General features: G+C 41.2%; 1 protein-coding gene across 1 annotated transcript in view; it reads right to left on the reverse strand.

Moving 5' to 3' along the window:
- The window catches only part of GXYLT2 (glucoside xylosyltransferase 2), an 85,623-nt gene that overhangs the window by 31,871 nt on the left and 25,918 nt on the right, over positions 1 to 27,834 (reverse strand). The window contains exon 3 of the mRNA XM_086366722.1: positions 24,221 to 24,352. Coding sequence (XP_086222848.1) covers positions 24,221 to 24,352 — 132 coding nt within the window. The remainder of the gene's footprint in view (positions 1 to 24,220; positions 24,353 to 27,834) is intronic.

A 27,834-nucleotide genomic window follows, 5' to 3' on the forward strand; every position in this document is an offset into this window, starting at 1 on the left:
AATAGAAGTTCCATGAGGGCAGGGACCTTCTAGGTCTAGTGAACTTCTAAAGTTTGTGGGCCTAGTGTAATGCCTAGTAGACATATTAGGCAGCAATAAATATTTACCCAAAGTAATGACTTCAATCACTGAGCTGTCTCAAAACCATTGTAACTTTAAATATCCTTCAAGGCTGATTGCAGAAAAAAGGAGAGGTCCTGAGAAATGAGAAGGTCTGTGAATAGCTGAGGAATAAAAGAACCACGTTCCTGAAGAGAAAACCAACACAACACCTACTGTGCTGAATATCATTCTTTTGCTGGTGTGGTCCAGTGTATCACCCTCCAAGTCTCTGTTAATGGGGCAGCTAAGTTGCTAAATATGTATAATATCCCATTTCCTTACCGCTCCAGGATTTTAAAAAGACCCTAAGAACTGAAGGAATCAAAAGGGAGCTGAAGGAGGCTAAATGGAGCAGGAAACTATGGTTCTTGCCCCCTGTGACCTCTGCCTGCCTTCTGTCTGTGAAAAGAGTTTAGCTAAAGAATAAGTTTAATCCGAGAAGTGAGAAAATGCAGAAACAAAGGAAAACAGTCCGATGAGATGAAATAATCGTTTCGTCACTAGGTATAATTAAGGATCTTTAGTTCCTTCTCAAGGCCTATAGATAATATTTTGAGCTATATCCTGTGAGCTGTCTTCCAGACACTGAAACCTCCACCAGGTGGGAGAAGTTAACTACATGATGACCAGACCGTAGCCACGACATCCGCTGCCACAGTTCTTAGAGATGGCCTCAAGGAAATGGGAACAGACCGGAAAACTAAAGATAAACTGTACTTCAAACAATCAAGGTGATACTGGTCAGACCACTGATCACCAATTTCATGATGACTGTCAGACCAGACTGTGCAGTTTCTGCACCCCCCTCCTCTCTGTCTATAAAAGCCTCCCCCTCCCCCCAGCCCACCATTGCTGGCATCCAAAATAAAGCAAACTTTCCTATTGGCTTTTGAGTGGCCAACTGTGGGACTCCCCATTGCTGGTTACAAAGGGAAAGGGCAGAACAGAAGCAAAAGCAAAAAAAAGCCATGTAGATTTCAGCAGAACTGAATTCCAAAGGGGGGATCTTCGGTAAATGATGTTAGTGATAATCAGGATAGGGTTAAAGAGAGTTAAAGGAGAAGATGGAAACAGAAGAGAGGAAAAGACATCTCAAGAAGCAAAAAAGAAACACATCTTTTATTCTAACCAATGGAAGACATCTACATTTATAAAAAACAGAGACTTGAATATAATTAAAATAGCAACAATTCATTTGTACAGTCTACAAGTCACAGTCTCCATATACAACGTTAGATCATGACTAAACGGATGATGGTCTCCATGGAAACACAGAAGAAGAGCAGACATTGTTTAACTCTGGGAAGATGAAAAAGTTCTGGAGATGGTGATGGTTTGCACAATGTACTGAATGCCACAGACCTGTACCTTAAAAATGGTTAGTTAAAACATTTTACATTATATGTACCTTGCTGTGTGCTTAGTTGCCCAGTTGTGTCTGCTTCTTTGTGACCCCATGGACTGTAGCCCGCCAGGCTCCTCTATCCATGGGATTCTCCAGGCAAGAATAGTGGAGTAGGTTGCCATTTCCTTCTCCAGGGTTCTTCCTGACCTGGGGATTGAACCGGAGTCTCTCACGTCTCCTGCATTGGCAGGCAGATTCTTTACCACTAGTGCTACCTGGGAAGGGGTTAGATTCTGGGACAAATGTTTATAGTCCCCAAGCCCTTCTCATTCTACAAAAAGACAAACTGGATAGAAGAGGATTTCTGGGGCTATTTGGACTTTTTCCTCTGGAACCAAAATTCCTGTTTCCAAATAAAACTCAGAACAAAAAGAAAATCTTACATTTCAATACATATATGCAACTTGATCAAAATTAATTCCTTTTTCTTCCACCATTCTATCATATCCTTTTTCAAAAAACTTACACGGACCTATCTTGAAGCTATTACAGAGAAAATAAATTTGGGTGAAACGGAGAAAGACAGGTAATGACAAAGATGTCCATTGATGGCTGGGTAACCTCTGAGAGATCCTCTAGTAAATAGAGGTGGCAATCTAAGAGAAGAATTTATGATTTGGAATAATGCTGAAAAGTTAAGAAGTGAACTCGTTCAGAATGCAAAGGGCCCTGAAAAACCATGCTGAGGGGTTGTCCCGACTTGATCCTATAAGACAACAGGAACTCTGGGCTGAGAATCCACATGAGAATATCATTCAAAAACTAAAAAATCTATGAGTGGCATGCAGGAGGGAAGGGACACTGATGGCAGGGAGACAAGTAAATAGATCAGTACAATCATCATTTTCTCTATTATAATTGTAGCATTTATTGTTTGTTTTAATGTAAATACACCCAGAACCAGAATACCTGGTCAGAAAGAGGCAAGCAACTTCTGTGATCCTCTGTAATTCTGGCATGTCTGTATATCCTTGCAAATGTGAATAAAAAGTTTCCATACATTATGAAAATTATTTTTTTCTATTTCTTACTGGTTTGCCATTTTAAAAACTGGGTAAATTATACAAACTCATGCTTGTATATTATAAAAGTATGGACAATTCAGCAATCCACAGAATAAGAAATTCAAATAGTTCTTTTTCTGCCTCTCCCCAGCATCCCATCACTCCATGCTCTTATACCCTTTCTTCTTTTTTAGAATTAACTAACCATAACAGTTCAGTGAACTTCACCCCACCTCAGGCAGTTTCTACATATTTAAATATATATACAAAAATAACCTTTTCAGGGCTTTCCTGGCGGCTCAGTATAAAGAATCCACCTGCAATGCAGGAGACGCAGAAGACTTGGGTTTGATTCCTGGATCAGGAAGATTCCTGGAGGTGGGCATGGCAACACACTCCAGTATTGTTGCCTGGAGAATCCTCTGGACAGAAGACCCTGGTGGGCTACAGTCTATAGTGTGGCAAAGAGTCAGACACGACTGAAGCAACTGAGCACGCATGCACATGACCTTTTCAAGGCCAGGAATTCAAATCTCAGCCCAACTGCGACCTCCTCAGACAGCCCCACTCCCCAACATTCCTAAAATGCTTTAATTTTTTCTCATTATTCTTATTACTATCTGAAATTAGTTTGGGTTTTGTAAGTATTGTTGAATGAATGCTTTTATATATGATGCACATAGTTTTGGAGTTTTCAGAATTAAAGTAGGGTTGATTTACAACGTTGCGTCTTACTGGTGTACAACACAGAGTGATTCAAATACATATATACACACACAGTCTTTTTGATGTTCTTTCCCATTATAGTTTATTATAAGACATTGAGCACAGTTCCTGTGCTGGAGAGTAGGACCTTGTTGCTTATCTACTTTGCATACAGTAGTTTGTATCTGCTAATCTCAACCTCCTAATTTATCCCTTCCCACCTCTTTCCCTTTTGATAACTAACCATATGTGTGTTTCCTATGTCTGTCTGTTTTGTAAATCATTTCATTTGTATCATATTTTAGATTTCACATATAAGAGACACCATATGATATTCGTCTTTCTCTGACTTGCTTCATACAGTATGATAATCTCTAGGTCTATCCATGTTGCTGTAAATGGCATTGTTTCATTCTTTTTTACGACTGAGTAATATTCCATTATATATATGTACCATATCCTCATCCACTCATTTGTCAATGGACACTAAAGTTGTTTCCATGTCTTGGCTCTTGTAAATAGTGCTGCTATGAACATCAGGGTGCATGCATTTTTTCAGATTAGAATTTTCTCCATATATATTCCCAGGAGTCAGATTGCTGGATCTTATGGCAACTCTGCTTTTAGTTTTTTAAGGGACCTCTATCCTGTTTTTCACAGTGGCTGCACTAATTTATATTTCCACCAACACATACTTTGTAATTATCTACTTTGAGATATTTCCCCTTAGTTTTAGATGTGCAGAGAGCAAAGAACTTTCTGTTTGATGCTATATGTTCTCAAATATCCTTTATACTGTTAAAATAGTTTAAGATAGGGGAGAGAATTATGAACACTTGGAAAGTATCACTCCTCTATAGTGCTCTTTTGTCCTGTTTCATTGCAAATCTGTACAAAAATAAATATCCACTCGATTAAATAGTGATTCACCACTTACACTGTTTTGAGATTTTAAAAGAGGATCACTAAACTGCTAGCTTAAAATGCACAGGAGATCAGCTGGGTGCTCTGTGATGACTTAGATGGGTGTGATGGTGGGTGGGGGGTGTGGAAGGTAGGTCCAAGAGGGAAGGGATATGTGTATAGGATACACTTCCCTGTACAGGAGACACTAACACAACACTGTAAAGCAACTGTACTCCAAGGGGGAAAAAAAAAAGAAAGCATTATAATGCCCTCATTCTGAAAAAAACAAAAACAAACAAACAAACAAAAACAATAACTTATGTACCAAAGAGGTCATTGTGCTTGTCTGAAAGTGACAAAAATGTTTTAAAGGTGTCATGCCAATAAATAAATAAAGCGTACAGGAGAAAATTAAAGTATAGCAATTTTTATTTTTGCTTCTGTTGTGCCCTCTTGTGGAATGACATATAACTTGCATATTCATTTTTGTGAAGTTTTAACAAAGAGCAGATTGTATCCGTGTCCTTGCTACATTTACACATGTTCCTGTTAGGTAGTTAGAAAAAGGAGTCCAAGCTGGTGTCTGGAAGAATCACGTAGAAGGCAAACAAAAGAAAAAGCCCAAGAAAGAGGAAGTCAAGAACCAGAGTGAGAAGTGTATGTCTATTTGCATTCCCTTCCCTGATTGGTGGCTGGTACAAGCCCTATTTAGAATAAGGCTGGACCAATCAGGCTCCAGGGGGAGGTGACAGAAAGTATGAAAGAGGAAAGCTAACAGAGATGGAGGCCACTCTTTTGGGATCAGCCTGTTTCCTTTGGGGTCAGCCCAGTCTCATGTCTCAAGGGTGTACTATATGCTGCCTGTTTAACAAAATTCTGCCTGCTTGAGCTGTAGCTAGTCTGTTGTTTCACATCATTGCTACAAGGAGATAAGAATTGAAGGAGAGAAATAAACTGACTTGATGTTCCCATCAATGAAGTAGACTCTTCCAATCAGTGTAATCTTTGATCACCATACAAACAAGATTCAGACTGCCTCTGAGTTGAGCAAATCAAAGATGGCTTTGTTCAGGATGGTTCTCCTAAAATTCTGACTTGTCAAGCTTGTGTTTGGTCTTCGATTTCATCATCTCAGCTGTGGGGCCAACTGTTCTAACCGCATGCAGGCCGTGTTGCACAGGCCTTGCATTCCTGAAGGTGTCTGGTTTCTCTGGCGTGCTCCGAGATACTGGCTCTCTCAGCTCTTTCATCTGCTCCCATCATCCCTTTGGCTTGCTTCCTCTTCTTACCAGGTGTTGCAATCCCAGCCAGCAAGTACTTACTATCTTCTCTTGCTCGCTGCAGACATCCTGTTAGCCATGGCAACTGTCCTTTAAAGCAGAGTCCAGTGTCTGAGTCAGATGGTGCCTTCTTTGAGACTCTCCCCTCTGCTAGGGAGTTGCTGGAAACAGGATCATTGGGTTGCAAGCAACTATAGTTTTCCACTTGAATTGGACTGGTTTTCAAAGGATATTTTCCTTTTCCTTGTATATGAGAATGAAATTCAATTAACATTTACTGAATATTTACGGGGTTCAAGTCTGGGCACTTAATAAGCACTGAATCTTCAAATCCTCTCTAGGACCCTTTGATGAACTTGGTAAAGCCCTGCCCACTCATTCATGCATCCAATCATCCAGCTTCCCTCCTTCCCTCTCTTTCCTCTATCCTTCCTTCCTGCTTTCCTACCTACCTTCCTTCTCATCCATACCTTCCAAACAGTTTTACTGAGTGCCTTCTGTTAATATGTACAGTGCACTATCTGTTGGAGATCAAAGACTTTTCCCCTGGTAGGACTTAGATGCCAGTGAGAGAAAGCAAAAAATAAAACAAGTAAAGTATAGATGAAACTTTGAAGATAGTAGCAGAGAAGGAAAAACAGAGTGAGGGAGAGGAGCAATTTTAAATACAATGGCCTCACTGAACAAGTGAGTCTGAACAAAGACATGTGTACTATTTTTATACCCAGTTAACAGATGACGATGGAAGATTCATGGGAATCTTCCAAAGGAGGTAGTTTGGAATATGCTGGGAATCTTTTCTATAAATACAGAAGAAAAATTTGGCATTTAGAGATTGCAGGAAGTCAGACAGAATGACTACACTACGGGATAAACTTGGGCTTCAATCCAGGCTCTAAGATATAGCCCAGGAAAAAAATAAGGTAAACTTCCCTTAACTTCAGTTTCCTCCGTAGAAAAAAATGTTACAAATCAGTACATTCCTCACAGAGCTGAGAAGAATTGACAAAATCATCAGTCCGAGGATCTTTCACGCGTTTGTGTAACAGTCACTGTGTGGTCTTTGTGGACCAACTATAGAGTCCCCTCCCTTCAGTGGCACATCCTGAAGACCTATCTTAAAGCCTCATTTCTCAAAGTATTTTCAATTGTACCCCACAGTAAGAAAGGCATCTATATCCCAATACTAGAATGTGCACACACAAATACATAAAACAGAAACATTTTCAAAAATATTATTTGTCTTACTATAGTAATGCATGTCCCTTACTCAATTCTACTCTTACTTATTTAATTTTTAAAAGAGCTGATTATTATCTACAAAATTGATTTCAGGAATTACTAGTGGGGGACTTTCCTGGCAGTCCAGTGGTTAAAACTCCAAGCTCCCATTGCAGGGGGCATGGGTTTGACCTCCTGGTCAGGGAACTAAGATCCCATACACCAGGCAGCATGCTCCAAAAAACCCCCACACAAAGAGTTCAGTTCAGTTCAGCCGCTCAGTCGTGTCCGACTCTTTGCGACCCCATGAATCGCAGCACACCAGGCCTCCCTGTCCATCACCAACTCCTGGAGTTCACTCAGACTCACGTCCACTGAGTCAGTGATACCATCCAGCCATCTCATCCTCTGTCGTCCCCTTCTGCTCCTGCCCCCAATCCCTCCCAGCATCAGAGTCTTTTCCAATGAGTCAACTCTTCGCATGAGATGGCCAAAGTACTGGAGTTTCAGCTTTAGCATCATTCCTTCCAAAGAAATCCTAGGGCTGATCTCCTTCAGAATGGAGTGGTTGGACTTCCTTGCAGTCCAAGGGACTCTCAAGAGTCTTCTCTAACACCACAGTTCAAAAGCATCAATTCTTTGGCGCTCAGCCTTCTTCACAGTCCAACTCTTACATCCATACATGACCACAGGAAAAACCATAGCCTTGACTAGACGAACCTTTGTTGGCAAAGTAATGTCTCTGCTTTTGAATATGCTATCTAGGTTGGTCATAACCTTCCCTCCAAGAAGTAAGCGTCTTTTAATTTCATGGCTGCAGTCACCATCTGCAGTGATTTTGGAGCCCCCAAAAATAAAGTCTGACACTTTTTCAGTGGGTAATTTTCTTAGTTCCCTGACCAGAGCCCTCAGCAGTGAAAGCACAGAGTCCTAACCATTGAACCAGCAGGGAATTCTGTAGTGGATACATTTCTTCTAGAATCACAGGGGTTGAGCAGTTAATGAAGGCTTCGTAAGTAATTAAATACAGACAGACAGACATACACAAATAAATAAAAAATAATTTTCCTGCCACATTTCCTCCTTCTCACACCAAACAACCAATTTCAATTCTTTGAGTATGTACCTTCATGTCTCTGAATAACACACTAAAAGAAAAAACTTAATTCTTTGAATTCACAGCACTTCTGACACCAAATGTACGAGGCTTTTCTCCACACCAACTAATTTCCCAGCGCTTCCTTTGGACACCAGCTGAGCATCCTACAATTCAATTATGATACTATCTGAATTAGTAAGAACTACCACAGTTAGTTACCAAAGGTTAAGGGCCCAGTCCCACAAGAATGCCGGCCCCCTTCAGACGCTAATCATAAGTAGTGGTCCCCAGGTTGCTACACTTCTGTCTGACTTGACTACAAATCAGAGGTTCCCATGAGCCCCTCCTCAACTCTGATGACTTGGTGTAATGGCTCACAGAATTCAGTGAAACACTTATTTTTATGGCTTGTTATACAGAATATAAAAAAGGATACAGATGAGCAGCCAGAAGAAAAGGTACATAAGGGGAGGTCCAGAAAGGTCCTGAGCCCAGGAGCTTCTGTCTCCATGAAGTTTGCCCCACTGTCCCAGAACATGGATGTCTTCATCAACCCAAAATCTCCCTGAACCTCCTTGTTTACAGATTTTTATGAAGGCTTCATCACACAGGCATGATCAATGATTAACTCAATCTCCAATCGCCCTCTCCCTTTCCTAGAGAAAGGGGGTAGGGTTGGAAGTTCTAATCACAGCTTGGCCTTTCTAGTCATCAGCCCCTATCCAGAAGCCCACCAAGTCATTTCACTAAGACAAAAAGACATGCCTATTACCCAGGAAATTCCAAGGGACTTTAGGAGCTCTAGGAAGATATTTCTTACTATGTCAGATACGTCTCATCTACTGACTTCCTACCTTAGAAGAGAATTCAGGTCCTTTTCACAAAAACTATCAACTCCATAACACTGCTCACATACATACCTCATCTCCCAATTTAGCAACATCAAAATATCATTTTGATCAACACACAATGTTATTTTATGATGATTATTTAACATGATTTCCAATTAAGCCATGGAGCAAACCATGTGACTTTCCCTTTCTGAATAACTTTTTTTTCCCTGAAAGTAATAACTGTGTTTTTTTTTTTTTTTTCCCTCTGTTGTGAGTTTGCTTAGTTGTCTATACTTTAGGCAAAGTTTCTTCCACAGCTTCCTGATTTGCTCTGATCAGGATGCTCTGCATCTCCCTTCCCCTGAGACTCCTCTCATGCCTCCTTTGTGTGGGATTGTCTGCTTCCTGGATCTCGCATCTTTATCTTTCTGAATGTACTCCTTCATTTTGGTGGAACACATTATTCAGAGAGAAGACTGAAGGGGGTAAATATTTTGAAACTATGCACATCTAAAAATGTCTTGATTCTACCCACATGCTTGATTTGTAGCTTGTCTGGTAGGGAAACTAGGTTAGACATAAAACTGCCTCTGAATTTAAAGGCATTGCTCCAATATTTTAGCACTTCCCCCACTGCTGCTGACAAGTTTGAAGCCTTTCTGATTCCTGATCTTTTGATGTGAACATCCCCCACCCTCCACCTTGCTGCTAAGTCGCTTCAGTCGTGTCCGACTCTGTGCAACCCCATAGACGGCAGCCCAACAGGCTCCGCTGTCCCTGGGATTCTCCAGGCAAGAACACTGGAGTGGGTTGCCATTTCCTTCTCCAATGCATGAAAGTGAAAAGTAAAAGTGAAGTCGCTCAGTCATGTCCGACTCTTAGCGACCCAATGGACTGCAGCCTACCAGGCTCCTCCGTCCATGGGATTTGCCAGGCAAGAATATTGGAGTGGGCTGCCATTGCCTTCTCCACCCTCCACCTTACTGACACCTAATACATTCTTCTTTTTCTCACTACTGATCTGAAAATTCAAGTTTTTTGTTTCACTCGATCTAGTCTGCTGTTGAACCCCTCCATTGAATTTTTCAGCCCAGTTATTGTATTCTTCAGCTCTGTGAGTTCCATTTGGTACTTTCTTATATTTTTCCTTTTGGTTTAAAGTCTCACTTTGTTCATGCATTGCTCTCCAACCTTGGTGAGCATCTTTATGACTATTACCTTAAACTCTTAAATCAGGTTAATTACTTATCTCCATTTCATTAAGGTCTGTTTCTGGAGTTTTACCTTTTCCTTTTGTTCGGAGCACATGGCTCTGTGTCTTCACTTTCTTTGACTCTCTGTGCTGGTTTCTGTGCATTAGATGAAACAGCCATCTCTCCAACTTTTTTGTTTTTAATATATATTTATTTATCTGGCTGTACCGGGTTTATAATGTTGTTCAAGTCTTTTATTCCCTTGTTGATGTTTTGCATACTGCTTAATCCATTACTGAACGTGGGGCATTGAAATCGCCTAATACTATTGGTGAATTGCCTATTTCTTCCTCTAATTCTGTCATTTTTTGCTTCAAGTACTCTGGGGGCTTTTACATTTTACATAAATGCAAAAACAGTGCATAAATGTTTACAACTGTTCTATTTTCTTAGTGGATTAACACTTGCATCATGGCAAAATATGCCTGTTTTTCTCTACTAATGTTGCTTTTTAAATTCTACCTTATCTGATACTAGTATAGCCAGTCCAGCTTCCTTGTGGTTGCTGTTTGATTGACATATCTTTTCCAACTTATTTGCATTTTGAACCTGAGGTATGTCTCCTGTAAACAGAAATAGTTGGATTGTATTCTTTATCATCTATCTCTGGCAATTTCTATCTTTTGATTGGACTTCTACCCATTTTTATTTAATGTGATTATAGACAGAGCTGAATTTATGTCTCCTATTTTTGTTTTCAATATGTATCATGTCTTTTTTATTATTCTAGTCTTACTGTTTTCTTTTGCACTGAGTATTTTTTAATGCAGCATTTTAATACATTTCTTTTCACCATGCTTTTTGAGATGTTTCCTTGGTGGTTGCTCTAGAGATTATCATATATGTCTTATCAGAATACACCTCAGATTTACACTACATTCCAGTGAGATACACAAATGTCAGTCATATATAACTCTATTTCCTCTTCTTCATTTTATAACATCATTGTTATACATATTACATCAATACTGTTATAAGCCCAACAGTATAATTGCTACTCCATATAATTTTACATGTTTTAAAGAAGCTGAGAGAAGAAGAAGAACAAGTATATATTTATGGTGTTTGTTATATTAACTTTTTCATATGCCATTTTTAATTTTTTTCATTTGTTCCTGTGGAATCAAGTTACTATCTGCTGTCATTTTTTTATTCCATATAATTTTTCATCTAACTTTGTGCTATTATTATTTAATATATTTTAACAGTACAAATCCAAAATATAAACATAATGTTTTACACAATCATTTTTAAAATCAATCACGAGAATAAAAGGTAAGAAATACTCATTTATATTTTCTTTTGCATTAATGCCTTTGTTATACTCTTTTTTTAACACGATTTTTTAATCACTGTCTGGAGTCATTTGCTTTCAGACTGAAGAACTTCCTTTATTCTTGCGGTTCTGCTGTAAATGAATTATCTCAGATTTTGTTTATCTGGGAATGACTTTATTTCACCTTCAACTTAAAAACTATTTTGCGGGATATAAAGTTTTTGGTTGACAGTTCTCCCCATCTTTTGGCACTTCAAATAATGTTATCTCATGGTCTCAGGGTATCCACAGATTTTGTTTTTTCCCTTTATGGCCGCACCATGAGGCATGTGGAATCTTGGTTCCCAGTGCGTGAGTGCTAAGTCATTTCAGTTGTTTCTGATTTTGTGCGACCCTTTGGGCTGTAGCCCCCCAGGCCCCTCTGTCTGAGGGATTCTCCAGGCAAGAATACTGGAGTGGGATGCCATACCCTTCTCCAGGGAATCTTCCCAAACCAGTGATCAAACCCAGGTCTCCTGCATTGCAGGGCGATTCTTCATCGTTTGAGCCACCAGGGAAGCCCGAGAATACTGGAGTGGGTATCCCCTTCTCCAGGGGATCTTCCCAAGCCAAGAATTGATGGTAATTCAGCTGGTAAAGAATCGCCCTGCAATGCTGGAGACCTGGGTTTGATTTCTGGGTTGGGAAGATCTCCTGCAGGAGGGATAGGCTACCCATTCCAGTACACTTGGGGCTTCCCTGGTGGCTCAGATGCAGTACCAGAGAAGTCCCCACAATTTCTAATGAGAAGTCAGCTATTAATCTTATTGGAGTTGCCTTACATGTGACAACTATTTTTCTTTTGCAGCTCATAAGACTCTGTTTTTGTCTTTCAGGGTTTTTACCATGATTTGTGTGCGGATCTCTTTGAGTTTATCTTACTTGGAGTTGATTTTCCATGTGTAAATAGATTTTCATCAAATTTACAAGTTTACAACCATTATTTTTTCAAAACTTTTTTCTATTCTTTTCTCTCTCTCCTTCCCTTCTGATGCTCCCATCATACATGTCCTGGTGGCTCCAATGGTACTTCACATCTCCAAGTCTCTGCTCAATTTTATTTGTTATTTTTGCCTGTTATTCAGGTTGTACAACCTTAATATTTGATTATTTTCAAGTTTACTGATTCTTTCTACTTTAAGTTCAAATCAATAGCTGATTTTTTCACTTCAGTTATTTTCAACTTGTCAACTCTAGAACTTCTAGGTGGCTCTTTTAAAAAAATTAAATTTCTTTATTGACAGTCTCAATTTTACAAAACATCATCATATCATATTTTACTTTTTTAAGCACAGGTTCCTTTTGTATCTTGAATACATTTATAATGGCTTCTCTGAAGTCTTTTTCTACTAAATCTGACAGCTGGGTCTTCTCACCAGTCAGTTTCTGTTGCCTGCATTTTTTTCCTGTGAATGAGTCACACTTTCTTGTTTATTTGCCTGCCTTATATTATTTTGTTGAAAAAAATTTAGATGATATTTTTAGCATGTTAATATATTTTAGCATGATAATACATTTTAGGATGCTTTAGCAACTTTGGATAACTCTCCCCTGCCCATGCTACACCCCACCCCAAAAAGTGCAGGGCTTGTTGATATTGTTTATTTGTTTGGTATCTTAACTGGACTATTTCAGTGCAGTCCACTTCATCTTGTGTGTGAAATCTATAACGTTTTTCCTCAGAGGATGCAGCCTGTACGTACCCACGGTCACCCAGGATGACAGTGGTTTTTCTCAGGGCTCTTTTTGATTAACTATTCCTCTAATCTTTCTCATAAGTTGTTCACCACTGTTGGAATTATACCCACTGTTCAGTGCAGTTCAGTCGCTCAGTGACCCCATGAATCGCAGCACACCAGGCCTCCCTGTCCATCACCAACTCCCGGAGTTTACCCAAACTCATGTCCATTGAGTCAGTGATGCCATCCAGCCATCTCATCCTCTGTCATCCCCTTCTCCTCCTGCCCTCAATACCTCCCAGCATCAGGGTCTTTTCCAGTGAGTCAACTCTTCGCATGAGGTGGCCAAAGTACTGGAGTTTCAGCCTCAGCATCAGTCCTTCCAATGAACACCCAGGACTGGTCTCCTTTAGGATGGAGTGGTTGGATCTCCTTGCAGTCCAAGGGACTCTCAAGAGTCTTCTCCAACACCACAGTTCAAAAGCATCAATTCTTTGTTGCTCAGCTTTCTTCACATCCATACATGACCACTGGAAAAACAATAGCCTTGACTAGACGAACCTTTGTTGGCAAAGTAATCTCTCTGCTTTTCAATATGCTGTCTAGGTTGGTCATAACTTTCCTTCCAAGGAGTAAGCGTCTTTTAATTTCATGGCTGCAATCACCATCTGCAGTGATTTTGGAGCCCCCCAAAATAAAGTCTGACACTGTTTCCACTGTTTCCGCATCTATTTCCCATGAAGTGATGGGACCAGATGCCATCTATGATCTTAGTCTTCTGAATGTTGAGCTTTAAGCCAACTTTTTCACTCTCCTCTTTCACTTTCATCAAGAGCCTTTTTAGTTCTTCTTAACTTTCTGCCATAATGGTGGTATCATCTGCATATCTGAGGTTATTGATATTTCTCCCGGCAATCTTGATTCCAGCCTGTGCTTTTTCCAGCCCAGTGTTTCTCATGATGTAGTCTGCATATAAGTTAAATAAGCAGGGTGACAATATATTTGGAACCAGTCTGTTGTTCCATGTCCAGTTCTAACTGTTGCTTCCTGACCTGCATACAGGTTTCTCAAGAGGCAGGTCAGGTGGTCTGGTATTCCCACCTCTTTCAGAATTTTCCACAGTTTATTGTGATCCACACAGTGAAAGGCTTTGGCATAGTCAATAAAGCAGAAATAGATGTTTTTCTGGAACTCTCTTGCTTTATCGATGACACAGCTGTTAGCCTTCACTAATTGCAGCTGATTGCTCTTCTATTTTTGACAATGGCCTGAGCATGAGTTGCTCTGCAGGATGATCCATTAAATTCAGGCACATCTGAGGGGACAGTTTTAGAAGCTGATCTTTGAACTTTGTTCTGACCAGAAGGGCACTTTTTATATTTTTTCCCCTGGTTCTCCCTTGTAAACTAACTGGCCTATAGTTTATTTAGCTTCTTGCTCTCATGAAGCTTTCTCTTAAGGAAGGGGGCCTCTGAAACCTTGGCCATTTTTGCCTGGAATTTAAGCTTCTGTAAGACACTGCTGGTAGAGATGAGAAATGCTGATGACCTCCCCACCCCGTGCACCCAAGAAAATACCATATCCCTCAACTGGGAGCTGTGGAGGAAAGGATTCCTATGTTCTTGACTGAACTGAGTTGGGTTTCCACCATGCTGAGCTAGAAGGGGAGAGGGAAGGACTGGGTCATGGCTCAATTCGCACAAATTCTCACTCTTTCTTATTAAGTTTTAGTAGATTTCCTTGAGTAAGAAATCTGTTTTTTCATTTGCTTAGGCCATTAGGACAGTTTCCAAAGATTCTAGATAGTTGTTTTAAAAATAATGTTCTGGGACTCCCCTCAGGTCTAATGCTTAAGACTTTGCCTTCCAATGAAGGGAAGGTCTCACAAGCCCCAGGGTCAGAAAACCAGAACACAAACAAAAGAAGCAATATTGCAACAAATTTTTAAAAAATGGTCCACATAAAAAGTCTTTATATATGTGTATATATATATATAATCAGTTATGTTTGGACATCCAACCAGTCCATTCTGAAGGAGATCAGCCCTGGGATTTCTTTGGAAGGAATGATGCTAAAGCTGAAACTCCAGTACTTTGGCCACCTCATGCGAAGAGTTGACTCATTGGAAAAGACTCTGATGCTGGGAGGGATTGGGGGCAGGAGGAGAAGGGGACGACAGAGGATGAGATGGCTGGATGGCATCACTGACTCGATGGACGTGAGTCTGGGTGAACTCCGGGAGTTGGTGATGGACTGGGAGGCCTGGCGTGCTGCGATTCATGGGGTCGCAAAGAGTTGGACATGACTGAGCGACTGAACTGACTGATGCTTGTTTCACTGGGGAGCAGTTTCCAGAACTCTCCTGCTGACATTTCAGATGTCAGGCTGCCAGGCTTTTTTTCCACTGCAGCAGCTAAGCTTCTAGAACATAATTCTCAGGCTGCTTCAATCAATCATCATTCTCACGATGTGAGCCTAGCAAAGGACTACGAGAGACAGAGTCCTGGTAACATTATAGCAGCCTTTGGATCTAGTTGTGCTTGAGATCAGTCCTCTGATCTGGACTCCACAGTCAGATAAGTGAATAAACTGCCTTTTCTGCTTCAGTTCAGTTCAGTCACTCAGTCATGTCTGACTCTTTGCAACCCCGTGGACTACAGCATACGAGGCTCCCCTGTCCATCACCAACTCCCAGTTTACTCAAACTCATGACCATTGAGTTCGTGATGCCGTCCAACCATCTGGTCCTCTGTCGTCCCCTTCTCCTCCTGCCTTCAATCTTTCCCAGGATCAGGGTCGTTTCAAATGAGTCAGTTCTTCGCATCAGGTGGCCAAAGTATTGCAGTTTCAGCTTCAGCATGGGTCCCTCCAATAAACAGTCAGGATTGATTTCCTTTAGGATGGACTGGTTGGATCTCCTTGCAGTCCAAGGGACTCTCAAGAGTCTTCTCCAACACCACAGTTCAAAAGCATCAATTCTTCGGCACTCAGCTTTCTTTATAGTTCAACTCTCACTTCCATACATAACTACTGGAGAAACCATAGCCTTGACTAGACGGCAAAGAAAGGCAATGCCAAAGAATGCTCAAACTACCGTACAATTGCACTCATCTCACACGCCAGTAAAGTAATGCTCAAAATTCTCCAAGCCAGGCTTCAGCAATATGAGAACCATGAACTTCCAGATGTTCAAGCTGGTTTTAGAAAAGGCAGAAGAACCAGAGATCAAATTGCCAACATCCGCTGGATCATGGAAAAAGCAAGAGCATTCCAGAAAAACATCTATCTGCTTTATTGACTATGCCAAAGCCTTTAATTGTGTGGATCACAATAAACTGTGGAAAATTCTGAAAAGGCGGGAATACCAGAACACCTGACCTGCCTCTTGAAAAACCTGTATGCATGTCAGGAAGAACAGTTAGAACTGGACATGGAACAACAGACTGGTTCCAAATAGGAAAAGGAGTACGTCAAGGCTGTATATTGTCACCCTGCTTATTTAACTTATATGCAGAGTACATCATGAGAAACACTGGGCTGGAAAAAGCACAGGCTGGAATCAAGACTGCCTGGAGAAATATCAATAACCTAAGATATGCAGATGATACCACCATTATGGCAGAAAGTTAAGAAGAACTAAAAAGGCTCTTGATGAAAGTGAAAGAGGAGAGTGAAAAAGTTGGCTTAAAGCTCAACATTCAGAAAACGAAGATCATGGCATCTGGTCCCATCACTTCATGGGAAATAGATGGGGAAACAGTGGAAACAGTGTCAGACTTTATTTTGGGGGGCTCCAAAATCACTGCAGATGGTGATTGCAGCCATGAAATTAAAAGACGCTTACTCCTTGGAAGGAAAGTTATGACCAACCTAGACAGCATATTCAAAAGCAGAGACATTTCTTTGCCAACAAAGGTTCATCTAGTCAAGGCTGTGGTTTTTCCTGTGGTCATGTATGGATGTGAGAGTTGGACTGTGAAGAAGGCTGAGCACCGAAGAATTGATGCCTTTGAACTGTGGTGTTGGAGAAGGCTCTTGAGAGTCCCTTGGACTGCAAGGAGATCCAACCAGTCCATTCTGAAGGAGATCAGCCCTGGGATTTCTTTGGAAGAAATGATGCTAAAGCTGAAACTCCAGTACTTTGGCCACCTCATGTGAAGAGTTGACTCATTGGAAAAGACTCTGATGCTGGGAGGGACTGGGGGCAGGAGGAGAAGGGGATGAAGAGGATGAGATGGCTGGTGGCATTACCGACTCGATGGACGTGAGTCTGGGTGAACTCCGGGAATTGGTGATGGACAGGGAGGCCTGGTGTGCTGCAATTCATGGGGTCGCAAAGAGTCGGACACGACTGAGCGACTGAACTGAACTGAAAATTTGGAAGGAAAGTTATGACCAACCTAGACAGCATATTAAAAAGGAGAGACATTACTTAACCAACAAAGGTCCGTCTAGTGAAGGCTATGGTTTTTCCAGTAGTCATGTTCGGATGTGAGTGTTGGACTATAAAGAAAGCTGGGCCCCAAAGAATGATACTTTTGAACTGTGGTGTTGGAGAAGACTCTTGAGGGTCCCTTGGACTGCAAGGAGATCCAACCAGTCCATCCTAAAGGAGATCAGTCCTGGGTGTTCATTGGTAGGACTGATGTTGAAGCTGAAACTCCAATACTTTGGCCACCTGATGGGAAGTGCTGACTCATTGGAAAAGACCCTGGGAAAGATTGAGGGCAGGAGGAGAAGGGGATGACAGAGGATGAGATGGCTGGATGGCATCACCGACTCAATGGACATGAGTTTGGGTAAACTCCGGGAGTTGGTGATGGATAGGGAGGCCTGGCGTGCTGTGGTTCATGGGGTCGCAAAGAGTCAGACACGATTGAGCGACTGAACTGAACTGAACTGACTAGACGGACCTTTGCTGGCAAAGTAATATCTCTGCTTTTTAATATGCTTTCTAGGTTCATCATAGATTTTCTTTCAAGGAGCAAACACCTTTTAATTTTATGGCTGCAGGCACCATCTGCAGTGATTTTGAAGCCCAAGAAAATAAAGTCTGTCACTGTTTCCATTGTTTTCCCATCTATTTGCCATAAAGTTATGGGACCAGATGCCATGATCTTAGTTTTTTGAATGTTGAGTTTTAAGCCAACTTTTTTTTCTTTTTCCAGTTTATTTATTTTACTTTTCAATATTGTATTGGTTTTGCCATACGTTGACATGAATCCGCCATGGGTGTACATGTGTTCCCCATCCCGAACCCCCCTCCCACCTCCCTCCCCATCCCATCCCTCTGGGTCATCCCAGTGCACCAGCCCCGAGCACCCTGTATCATGCATCAAACCTGGACTGGCGATTCTTTTCACATGTGATAATTTACATGTTTCAATGCCATTCTCCCAAATCATCCCACCCTCACCCTCTCCCACAGAGTCCAAAAGACTGTTCTATACATCTGTGTCTCTTTTGCTGTCTTGCATTCAGGGTTATTGTTACCATCTTTCTGAATTCCATATATATGCATTAGTATACTGTATGGTGTTTTTCTTTCTGGCTTACTTCACTCTGTATAATAGGCTCCAGTTTCATCTACCTCATTAGAACTGATTCAAATATATTGTTTTTAATGGCTGATTAATATTCCATTGTGTATATGTATCACAGCTTTCTTATCCATTCGTCTGCTGATGGACATCTAGGTTGCTTCCATGTCCTGGAGTTTTAAGCCAATTTTTTAATTCTCCTCTTTCACTTTCTCTGCTTAGCTATTCATAGCTGAAATTGAGTTTCTCTCACAGGTAACCAAGAGTTGTAACTAATATCCTAAATGTCAAATGTTTAATAATGTGTGAGTAAATGTGGAAAACTTGTTGAACAAAATTGGTGTCTAGGGTCATTTTCATGCAATCTTTTAGGTAGTTAACTTCATCCTGATCATATAAGGCCTCTTAGGGCTTGATGAAATATACAGACATCATTTATGATGATGCGAACTGATGTTCCTCTTAATAAGGCTTTTTAATATATTCCTATTTGCCTGTCAATGTTTGTTGAAATACAAAAGGTTCTTTCCAAGAAAGTCTCAATGTTAATTGCTAATTTTGAAACATATTATTGATAATACAAAAACCTTACCTTAATTATAAAAAGTTATAATAAAACAAGGTTCTAATAAGCCAAGTAAACCTCTCTTTTCCCTCAACATATGGCAGACGCATTAGAACATTCTCCTAGTGGGCATTAAGTTTTCCAAATACTGGAACCAGATAAAGACCTCTTTAACAAACTATAAGTGCAAAAAGGGAAGGTTATATGTTGTTGCTCTTGATGTTACATAGAAAATCTAGGTAATTAAGATTTTTATTTGGCATGGTATTACTTTGAAATATTAAAGAATGGGACAAGTTCGTTGGAAATACAGTTAAAAAATTCTCAGGACATATTTATGTTTTGTGAATTCACATCACCTTTTCTTTCTTTAATAGGAATTAGTGAGAGTTTATGGGCTTCCCTGGTAGCTTAGCTGGTAAAGAATCCGCCTGCAATGTGGCAGACCCCGGTTCCATTCCTGGGTTGGGAAGATCCCCTGGAGAAATAAATAGCAACCCAGCCCAGTATTCTTGCCTGGAGAATTCCATGAACAGAGGAGCCTAGATAACTAACAGGGACTGAAACTGAGTCTCAGGTCTCCTGCATTGGCAGGCAGGTTCTTACTATTAGTGCTACCTGGGAAGCCCAGGATCTGCAGAGAGGAACATTATTGAGGAGATAGGTCTTTATAATCAAACAGGCACGTTGTGTAACAAAATGTGGAGATTCAGCATAAAATCTCACTAATTCCTATTAAATAAAGAAAAGGTGATGTGAATTCACAAAACAGTTGTTCTTACAAAAGTAAAGGCTTTTTTTGGCTTTTACTAAGCAAAAAGGGAACAGTCCTCCAGGATCAATTTGAAAGGAGAGATTTGACTTATCTGTGGTTGGCATATTGTTTTAAATACTTTGAGCTTCATGCAGCCTAGGGAGCTTCATCAAGTCACCTGTTAGCTTGCACTGATAATGATCCTTAGATCCACTGCTCACAGAAACAGAAAAGTTAATGACCATTGATTGATTTAGGACTTCATAAATCTTGAATTGGTGGGATCTGAATTCCAGTGATTGTTCTTGAGACTCTAATAGGTTTGACTTGCAAAGGTTCATGCTCTGATTAGTAAAATCTTACCTGAGAAAAGGGCTTCCCTGATAGCTCATTTGGTAAAGAATTCTCCTGTAATGCAGGACACCCTGGTTCAATTCCTGGATTGGAAAGATCCCCTGGAGAAGGGATAGGCTACCCATTCCAGTACTCTCGGGCTTCCCTTGTGCCTCAGTTGGTAAAGAAGCCTTCTGCAATGTGGGAGAACTGGGTTTGATCCCTGGGTTGGGAAGATCCCCTGGAGAAGGGAAAAACTACCGACTCCAGTATTCTGGCCTGGAGAATTCCATGGACTGTAGAGTCCATAGGGTTGCAAAAAGTCGGACACAACTGAGCTACTTTCACTTTCACTTACCTGAGAAAAGGTTTCATCTACAGACGACACCCCCTCAGAAAAAAGGTAAGACTGCTCCTCAGTATTTGACTGACCAGGGCCAGAATGTTTGCACTTTAGAATCTCCATCTCCTCTGCACTGACTGAGCAGCACCCTTGATTTGGTTTTATAGAGACAAATTCCAAGGAAAACATCACCCAGACTTTATTTCAAATTACCATGAAGATCAATATATCTCACTGATGTCCAGAAAAGCCATGTTTATAATCTTCTGTTATGATATACAACTCAGGGAAAGTAACTGTTCTGTCAACCACAATCTCTATTATTTTTAAGAAGGGCTAGTTTCCATTATCAAAAGCAGATAAGGAATTCCAGCACTCATTTGTCATTCAAAATGGAATAGACTTGTTCAGCGGGGAATGAATGAAAACCATCGTGTGGTAGGTTTGTTTTTTTAGTAGTGGCAGTAAAGTCACAATTCAAGGTCAGGGAAAATTCAAATGTCTTCTACTGGGTTGTTATATTTTTTTGGTACGTTGGGGAGACAATTTTCCAATAATTACTTGGGATTTCTAATATTTTTCCCCTAAAACAGTTAAGCAGAAGCTTGAGATTTTTTTCTTGTCTTCTCAAATAGTTTTCATAACACCAACCCACAGATTTTAGTTCTGATTTAGGGTAGTTGCTTCTTGAAGTGAAAGTGTTAGTCGCTCAGTTGTCTCTGACTTTTTGAGACCCCTGGACTGTAACCCTCCAGGCTCCTCTGTCCATGGGATTCTCCAGGCAAGAATACAAGAATGGGTTGCCATTCCCTTCTCCAGGGGATCTTCCACACCCAGGGATCAAATCTGGGTCTCCTACACTGTGGGTGGATTCTTTACCATCTGAGCCACTTCTTACTTTGTTTCATAAAGTGAATCCCATTTCAACCTGTACTAAAGGCTGTACCACGTGAAAGACAGGTCATTTAGTAGTCAGTGAACTTGTGCAGCAAATCTCCACCAATAGTACATCCAGCTTGTATTTCTTTTTCACGGGTTCTGAGTAGGAAACGCTAGAAATGCCATTTGCCATTTGGGGTTTCAGACCAACAGATGGTAAGGCCTCCTTGTGTGGGTGTTTCCAAGGTACCTCAAAATCAAAATATGATCCCAATTAAACTAATCTTCTCTCTTACAAATAATGGTATTTCTTTATAGCCTTTTCCATCTCTAAGTTTTGTTTTTACATTTTTTGTTTTTTTTTTTGGCCCCACCATGTAGCGTATGGACTCTTAGGTTCCCAACCAGGGACTGAACCCACGCCCCCTATGGTGGAAGCACAGAGTCTTCACCACTGGATCGCCAGGCAAGTCCCCTTTTCCATCTCTAAATAGCACTACTATTATACACTCCCAAGTGACCAAGTGGTGAAGAGTCTGCTGCCAATGCAGGGGACACAAGAGATGTGTGTTTGATCCTTGGGTCGGGAAGATCCTCTGGAGAAGGAAATGGCAACCCACTCCAGTATTCTTGCCTGGAAAATTGCATGGACAGAGGAGTCCAGCAGGCTTCAATCCATGGAGTCGCAGAGAGTTGGACACAACTGAGCTCACACATACACACACATACACTGTATAGGTTGAACTAAAAGAAACAGCGTTTTTTGTAGGTTATAAATAGCTGAATACTGGCAATTTCAAACAGATCAACTTTAAAAGCTGTTCAGATCAGAAACCTTGGTGAAATCTTGATCACCCCCACTTCAGCTGTCACAGCCAGCTACTCATAGGGATGGAGGCATGGTCTGTATCCATCTCTAAGGCGACCAACTGCCATAGCTGAAGTCAGTATTAATCGGTCTCAGCAATTCTACTATCCATACTGTAATGAACAAGCGAATCCTTTTTTTTCCCTCTAAGTATGTATTTATTTATTTGGCTGTGCCAGATCTTAGTTGTGGCATGTGGAATCTAGTTCCCTGACCAGGGATTGAACCCAGTCCCCTGCATCGGAGCATGAAGTCTTAGCCACTGAACCACCAGGGAAATCCCTGAATCCTCTTCAAGACCCAAGTCAGATCATCTCACTTCCAAGCTAAGAATTGTTCAGTGGCGTCTCACTGTCCTGAACACAAAGATCGGACATTCCAACACGGCTTATAGAGTCTGCAAGCTCCAGACCCTGTCAACCCCTTCTATTCCACCACACTCTGTTTTCAGTTACTGGAATCTTCTATCTTCTCAAACATGTGCCTTCCTACTTTTGTAGTAGGGCCCGTATACCTACTATTCCATTTACCTGGAACCTTTTTCTCTCATTACTTCTCAGACTCTAGGCACCCAGTGACCACCGCCTGCTACTACTCCCTCTTCCACATTTCAGCATAAAAGCCATTCCTCAACAGAACTGTCTAGATATCCCCCAGATCAAAGAACCATCTAGATATCCCCCAGATCAAAGTGTAACCCTATGTTACATGAGACTCTGTTCTCCATCTCAGCATGGATCACATTTCTAAGTTCTTGTTCATTTCCATGCTAGACTCAAACTCCAAGGGGGCAAGACCAATAAATAATTATTAAGGATTTGCTGTACAGCACAGGGAGCTCTACTAAATACTCCATAATGACCTGTATGGGAAAAGAATCTAAAAAAGACTGGATATATGTTAGCTATAACCGACTCACTTCGCTGTCCAGCAGAAAGTAACACAACATTGTAAATCAACCATACTTCAATAAAAATTTAAAAAAAATAAAAAGACCACAGATGTCTTGTTCACTGCCATATCACCGTCACTAAGCCAGAGCTTAGCACCTAATGAGCACTCAATAAATGTTTACTGAAAGCATGACCTTCACAAATGTCAAGGCTGCAATTCACAAGTCAAAGCTGCCATTTTATTCAGTGATATTGTCAGTTTTGGTATATCTTTGGTGCTTTTCTATTTAGGAATTTTTTTTTTTTTTTTTTTTCAGGCCGAAGGGGTGCGGGGCGGGCAGCCCTCGGGGCCCGGGCCGAGCAGAGTCTCACAGAAGACCGAGGAGAAGCCGAGGCAAGGGCGAAGCTGGGCTGACGGCCGCCCGAGGCCACCAGGTCACCCGCTGCCCGCACTCACCGGCTCGTCGCCGCCTCCCACCGCTGCGCTCGCGCGAGACTTAGGATTTTTTTTAAAGGAAACAAAGACTTTCAACTTGAACACTCCAGATGGAAAAGGTGAACTGGAACTCTGGACCTTCTCTGAATTATTCCCTAGCAAAGTTTCAGCTGGGCTTCCCTGGTGGCTCAGTGGTAAAGAATTTGCCTGCCAATCTCAGAGATGTGGGTTCAACCCCCGAGTCAGGAAGATACTCTGGAGAAGGAAATGGCAACCCACTCCAGTATTCTTGCCTGGAAAATCCCATGAACAGAGGAGCCTGGCAGCTACAGTTCATGCGGTCGCAAGAGTCAGACATGACTTAGTGACCAAAGCAACAACAGCAACAGAGTGACATCCGGTAGTAGTTCTTATTCTAAGAGAAATAATGAAAATCTAAAATTACATTTATTGAGCAGCAACTATGTGCCAAGCTTATGGAGCAAAGTGAGGCTTAGAGAAGTTTAGAGATTTAGTGAGGTCCACAGAGCTAGTAAATGTGGATCCATAGTCACAAAGACTCATAATCAAGAATGCTCTGGATATTCTCAGTCCCTCAATCTTTGAGAAAGACAATTTCTCAACCACAGGGACCTTCTCTGAACACCCTGATCATTAAGAGCATCAACTACAAAATCTAAGAGGAACATATTTTCCGCTGTAACCACTGTAATTAAAATGTTTCTAAACAAACGCTAGTTAATTCCATGATGTTTCCAAATGCAATTCTCTCCCAAGCAGCATCTTATTAAAAGCAGGTGTTCCTACCGGAAGAAAGAGTCTCTGGGCAGCACAGGGTTTGAATAATTTCTTCCATTCCTGAGGGTTTCCAGCCGAAAATGTGATGGGGTAGATTCTGTGCTCAAACTTCTTTGTATATGAATCAGGCCACTGTCGGAGCTGAAAAAGACAGCAGGTAAGGGGAGGGTGATTAGACCCCAGAAATATGAAAAACACCTAAAACTTCTAAGTAGCAACGTATAAATTATTCAGGTAGCATGCATAGAAAGTTTAACTTTATCACCGTAACTTGTGCTCACCGAATAGACCATTGTCAAGATTTTAAAAAACAGCATCCAGAGTTGGCAAGAATGATGGGAAACTCGCACCTAAACGCCGGAAGGGTAAATTATGAAAAAACTTCCAAGAGGGCAATTTAGAAAGTGGTAATAACAAACCCCAAGATAGAGGTCCAAGGACTTGCACCAAAATATAGTTTTTAGAAAAAAATAAAAAAAACAAAACAAAAAAATCCCCTTGGGAACAAATTAAATACTCAATAATAAGGAACTGGGAAAATGCATTATGATGGAACTACACAGTGGATATTGTAAAGGGTAAGTACAGGTGGCACCAGTGGTAAAGAACTCGCCTGCCAATGCAGGAGATGCAACAGACGTGGGTTTGATCCCTGGATTGGGAAGATTCCCTGGAGGAGGACGTGGCAACCCACTGCAGTATTCTTGCCTGGAGAATCCCATGGACAGAGTAGCCTGGCAGGCTACATACAGTCCATGGGGTCGCAAAGAGTTGGACACAACTGAAATGACTTAGCACGCAGGCATATGTGCCATTATGAAAAAATAGTTACAATATATAGTTAGGTTTTAGAAAAAGCAAAGTTCAAAAAGAAATTTATAATATGGTTCCATCACACAGGGGAAAATACATGCATGTATTTTACATGTAGAGAAAAATCTGAACAGACATGCACCGAACTGTTAAAAGTGGGTACCTATGGAAGTGGGGGTGTCATTTTCTATGTTTATATTTCTGTATTCTTTAAAACTTTTATAGGGAGTGTATATTACTTTTTCTGCTTATATTAATCTTATAATAAAATTATTTTAATCAATAGACTTTATTTTTCAGAGCAGCTTTATGTTTACAGAAAAATTGACCAGGAAGTACACAGAGTTCCCATATATCCTCTTTCCTTCCCTTCCCCCTCTCATAGTTTCCTCATCATTAACATCTTGCACAAATGTGGCACATTTGTTACAAGTGATGACCCAGTATCCCAGTATCAATACATTATCAAGTAAAGCCCATAGTCTACATGAGGACTCATTCTTTGTATCACCCAATTTTATGGGTTTTGACAACTGCATGATGCTCTACGTCTACCATTACAGAATGGCAATGTCTCATGCACCCCACCAGAATGGGCTGGGGGCTGTCCCCACTTCTGTGTCCTTCTATTTTCTGGTTCTGAGTCTGGGGCAAAGGTAAATTGCATATTTGATTGTGAACTGCCTGAAGAGGTTAAGAAACCAACCAGCTGACATTTTCAACTTTTATATTATGAGGTGACAAAAATAAATGAAACTTTCAAATATTCAATATCAACAATGTAGATGATAAACACCAATATCTACAGCTTAAAAAAACTCTAGTTCTTAAACAGCTTAAAAAAAAAAAAAACTAGTTCAATAAAACAGCACTTGCCCACAATGCAGTTTCCAGAGGGATCATGATGGCAATTAGCATTTTGTTTTGTTTTGACGCTGGGGTATGTGTTCCTGAGCCTCCCAGAAAGTTATCACAAGACACTCTGGATATTCCCACGATGCCTCAGTGTTGAAACTAACTGACAACCCTGAGAAGGATGCGATAACCTGCCCCTCCACACCAGCATCTCACATAGCTGGGCAGAAACCAACTGCTGCTGATCTACAGTTTTAGGGCTAATACAGTACCCACCAGACAGAAACATTTCAAGGAATCTGTAGAATCTGATATGGCCTCACACTTATACTCCACAACAAGCAAAGCAAGAATCATTTGTCCCTTCTGTGGATCTATGATAGATTTTTGTTTGATACAAATGAAGAAATTGAAGCTGAGACACATTCTGTGACTTATGAAAAAGCCAATGTTTTACATCTAAACTGGCACCATAATCTCAGCATGGAAAAAAAAGGGGCCATATGTCCTGCTGTGATTTTTAACACCCTATTATAATTTCCTTTGCAACTGGGCTTCACTGATGTAACAAAGACCTGAGGAAATAAGCCATCAAAGGGATAAAGTCATCTGAGCAAGGCAAAACATAACACAACTGCACAAGTAGCTACAAAATTTTCCCATACAATAGTGCCTAATTTATAACGTCCCAGGAGAAGGCAATGGCACCCCACTCCAGTACTCTTGCCTGGAAAATCCCATAGACAGAGGAGCATGGTAGGTTGCAGTTCATGAGGTCACTAGGAGTCGGACACATCTGAGTGACTTCACTTTCATGCATTGGAAAAGGAAATGGCAACCCACTCCACTGATCTTGCCTGGAGAATCCCAGGGACGGGGGAGCCTTGTGGGCTGCCATCTCTGGGGTCGCACAGAGTCGGACACAACTGAAGCGACTTAGCAGCAGCAGCAGCAGGTACTATGACTCAGAACAAATTACTCCAAAACTTAGTAGTACAAAACAACCATTTATTATGCTCATAGATTCCAAGGATCAAAAAAATCAGACAAGGCACAGACGGGACGGCTTGACTTTGCTTCACAATGTCTGGGGCCTCAACTACTACTGAGGCTGGGGGCTGGAATCATCTAACGGCTTGTTCTCACATGTCTGGTGGTGGAGGTTGGTTACCAGCTGGGGACCTGACTTCTCTCTGTGTGGGCTTCTTCCTATAGGTGAATTTGGACTTTCTCACTGCATGGTGGCGAGGTTCCAGGGCCAGGCATCCCAAGAGATAGCCAGGCAGAAGCTGTATCCTTTTTCTGACCCAGCCTCAGATGTCACATAGCAGGACATCTGGCATACTCTACGTTATGTACACGTACATATTATGTGCTCGTGCTCAGTCGCTCAGTCGTCTCTGACTTTCGTTTCCCAGGTAGCACAGTGCTAAACCATCTGCCTGCCAGTGCATGAGATGCAAGAGACGCAGGTCCAATCCCTGGGTTGGGAAGATCCCTGGAAAAGGAAATGACAACCCACTCCAGTATTCTTGCCTGGAAAATTCCATGGACAGAGGAGCCTGGTGGGCTACCGAGCATCCATGCACACACATATTATGTATGTAGATATATCTGTATCACCTCTTGCCTTATAACAAATGACCCTAAAACTTAGTAGCTTAAAACCACAAACATTCATTATCTCATATTATTTCTTAAGGTCAGGAATCTGTGAGCTGGGTTGCTCTGGATGAGGAGCCCTCCTGAGGGTGAGTCATCTGAAGGCTGGATGGGGTTAGAAGTCCTGTCTCCAAGTTCATGTGCATGAATGTCAGCAAGAAGTCTTCATGCCTTAATGCATGGTCTCCTGCAAGGGCTGCTCTGATACAAAAGCTGGCCTCCAAGAGAGAAAGAGCACAACCAGGATGGAAGGTGCACTGCCTTTTTAGATCTAATCTCAGAAGTGACATAGC

The sequence above is a fragment of the Bos grunniens genome, chromosome 22, assembly GCF_055505025.1.
Source record: "Bos grunniens cultivar Pamir isolate PY7600 chromosome 22, Bosgru_T2T1.0, whole genome shotgun sequence".
Lineage (NCBI taxonomy): Eukaryota > Metazoa > Chordata > Mammalia > Artiodactyla > Bovidae > Bos > Bos grunniens.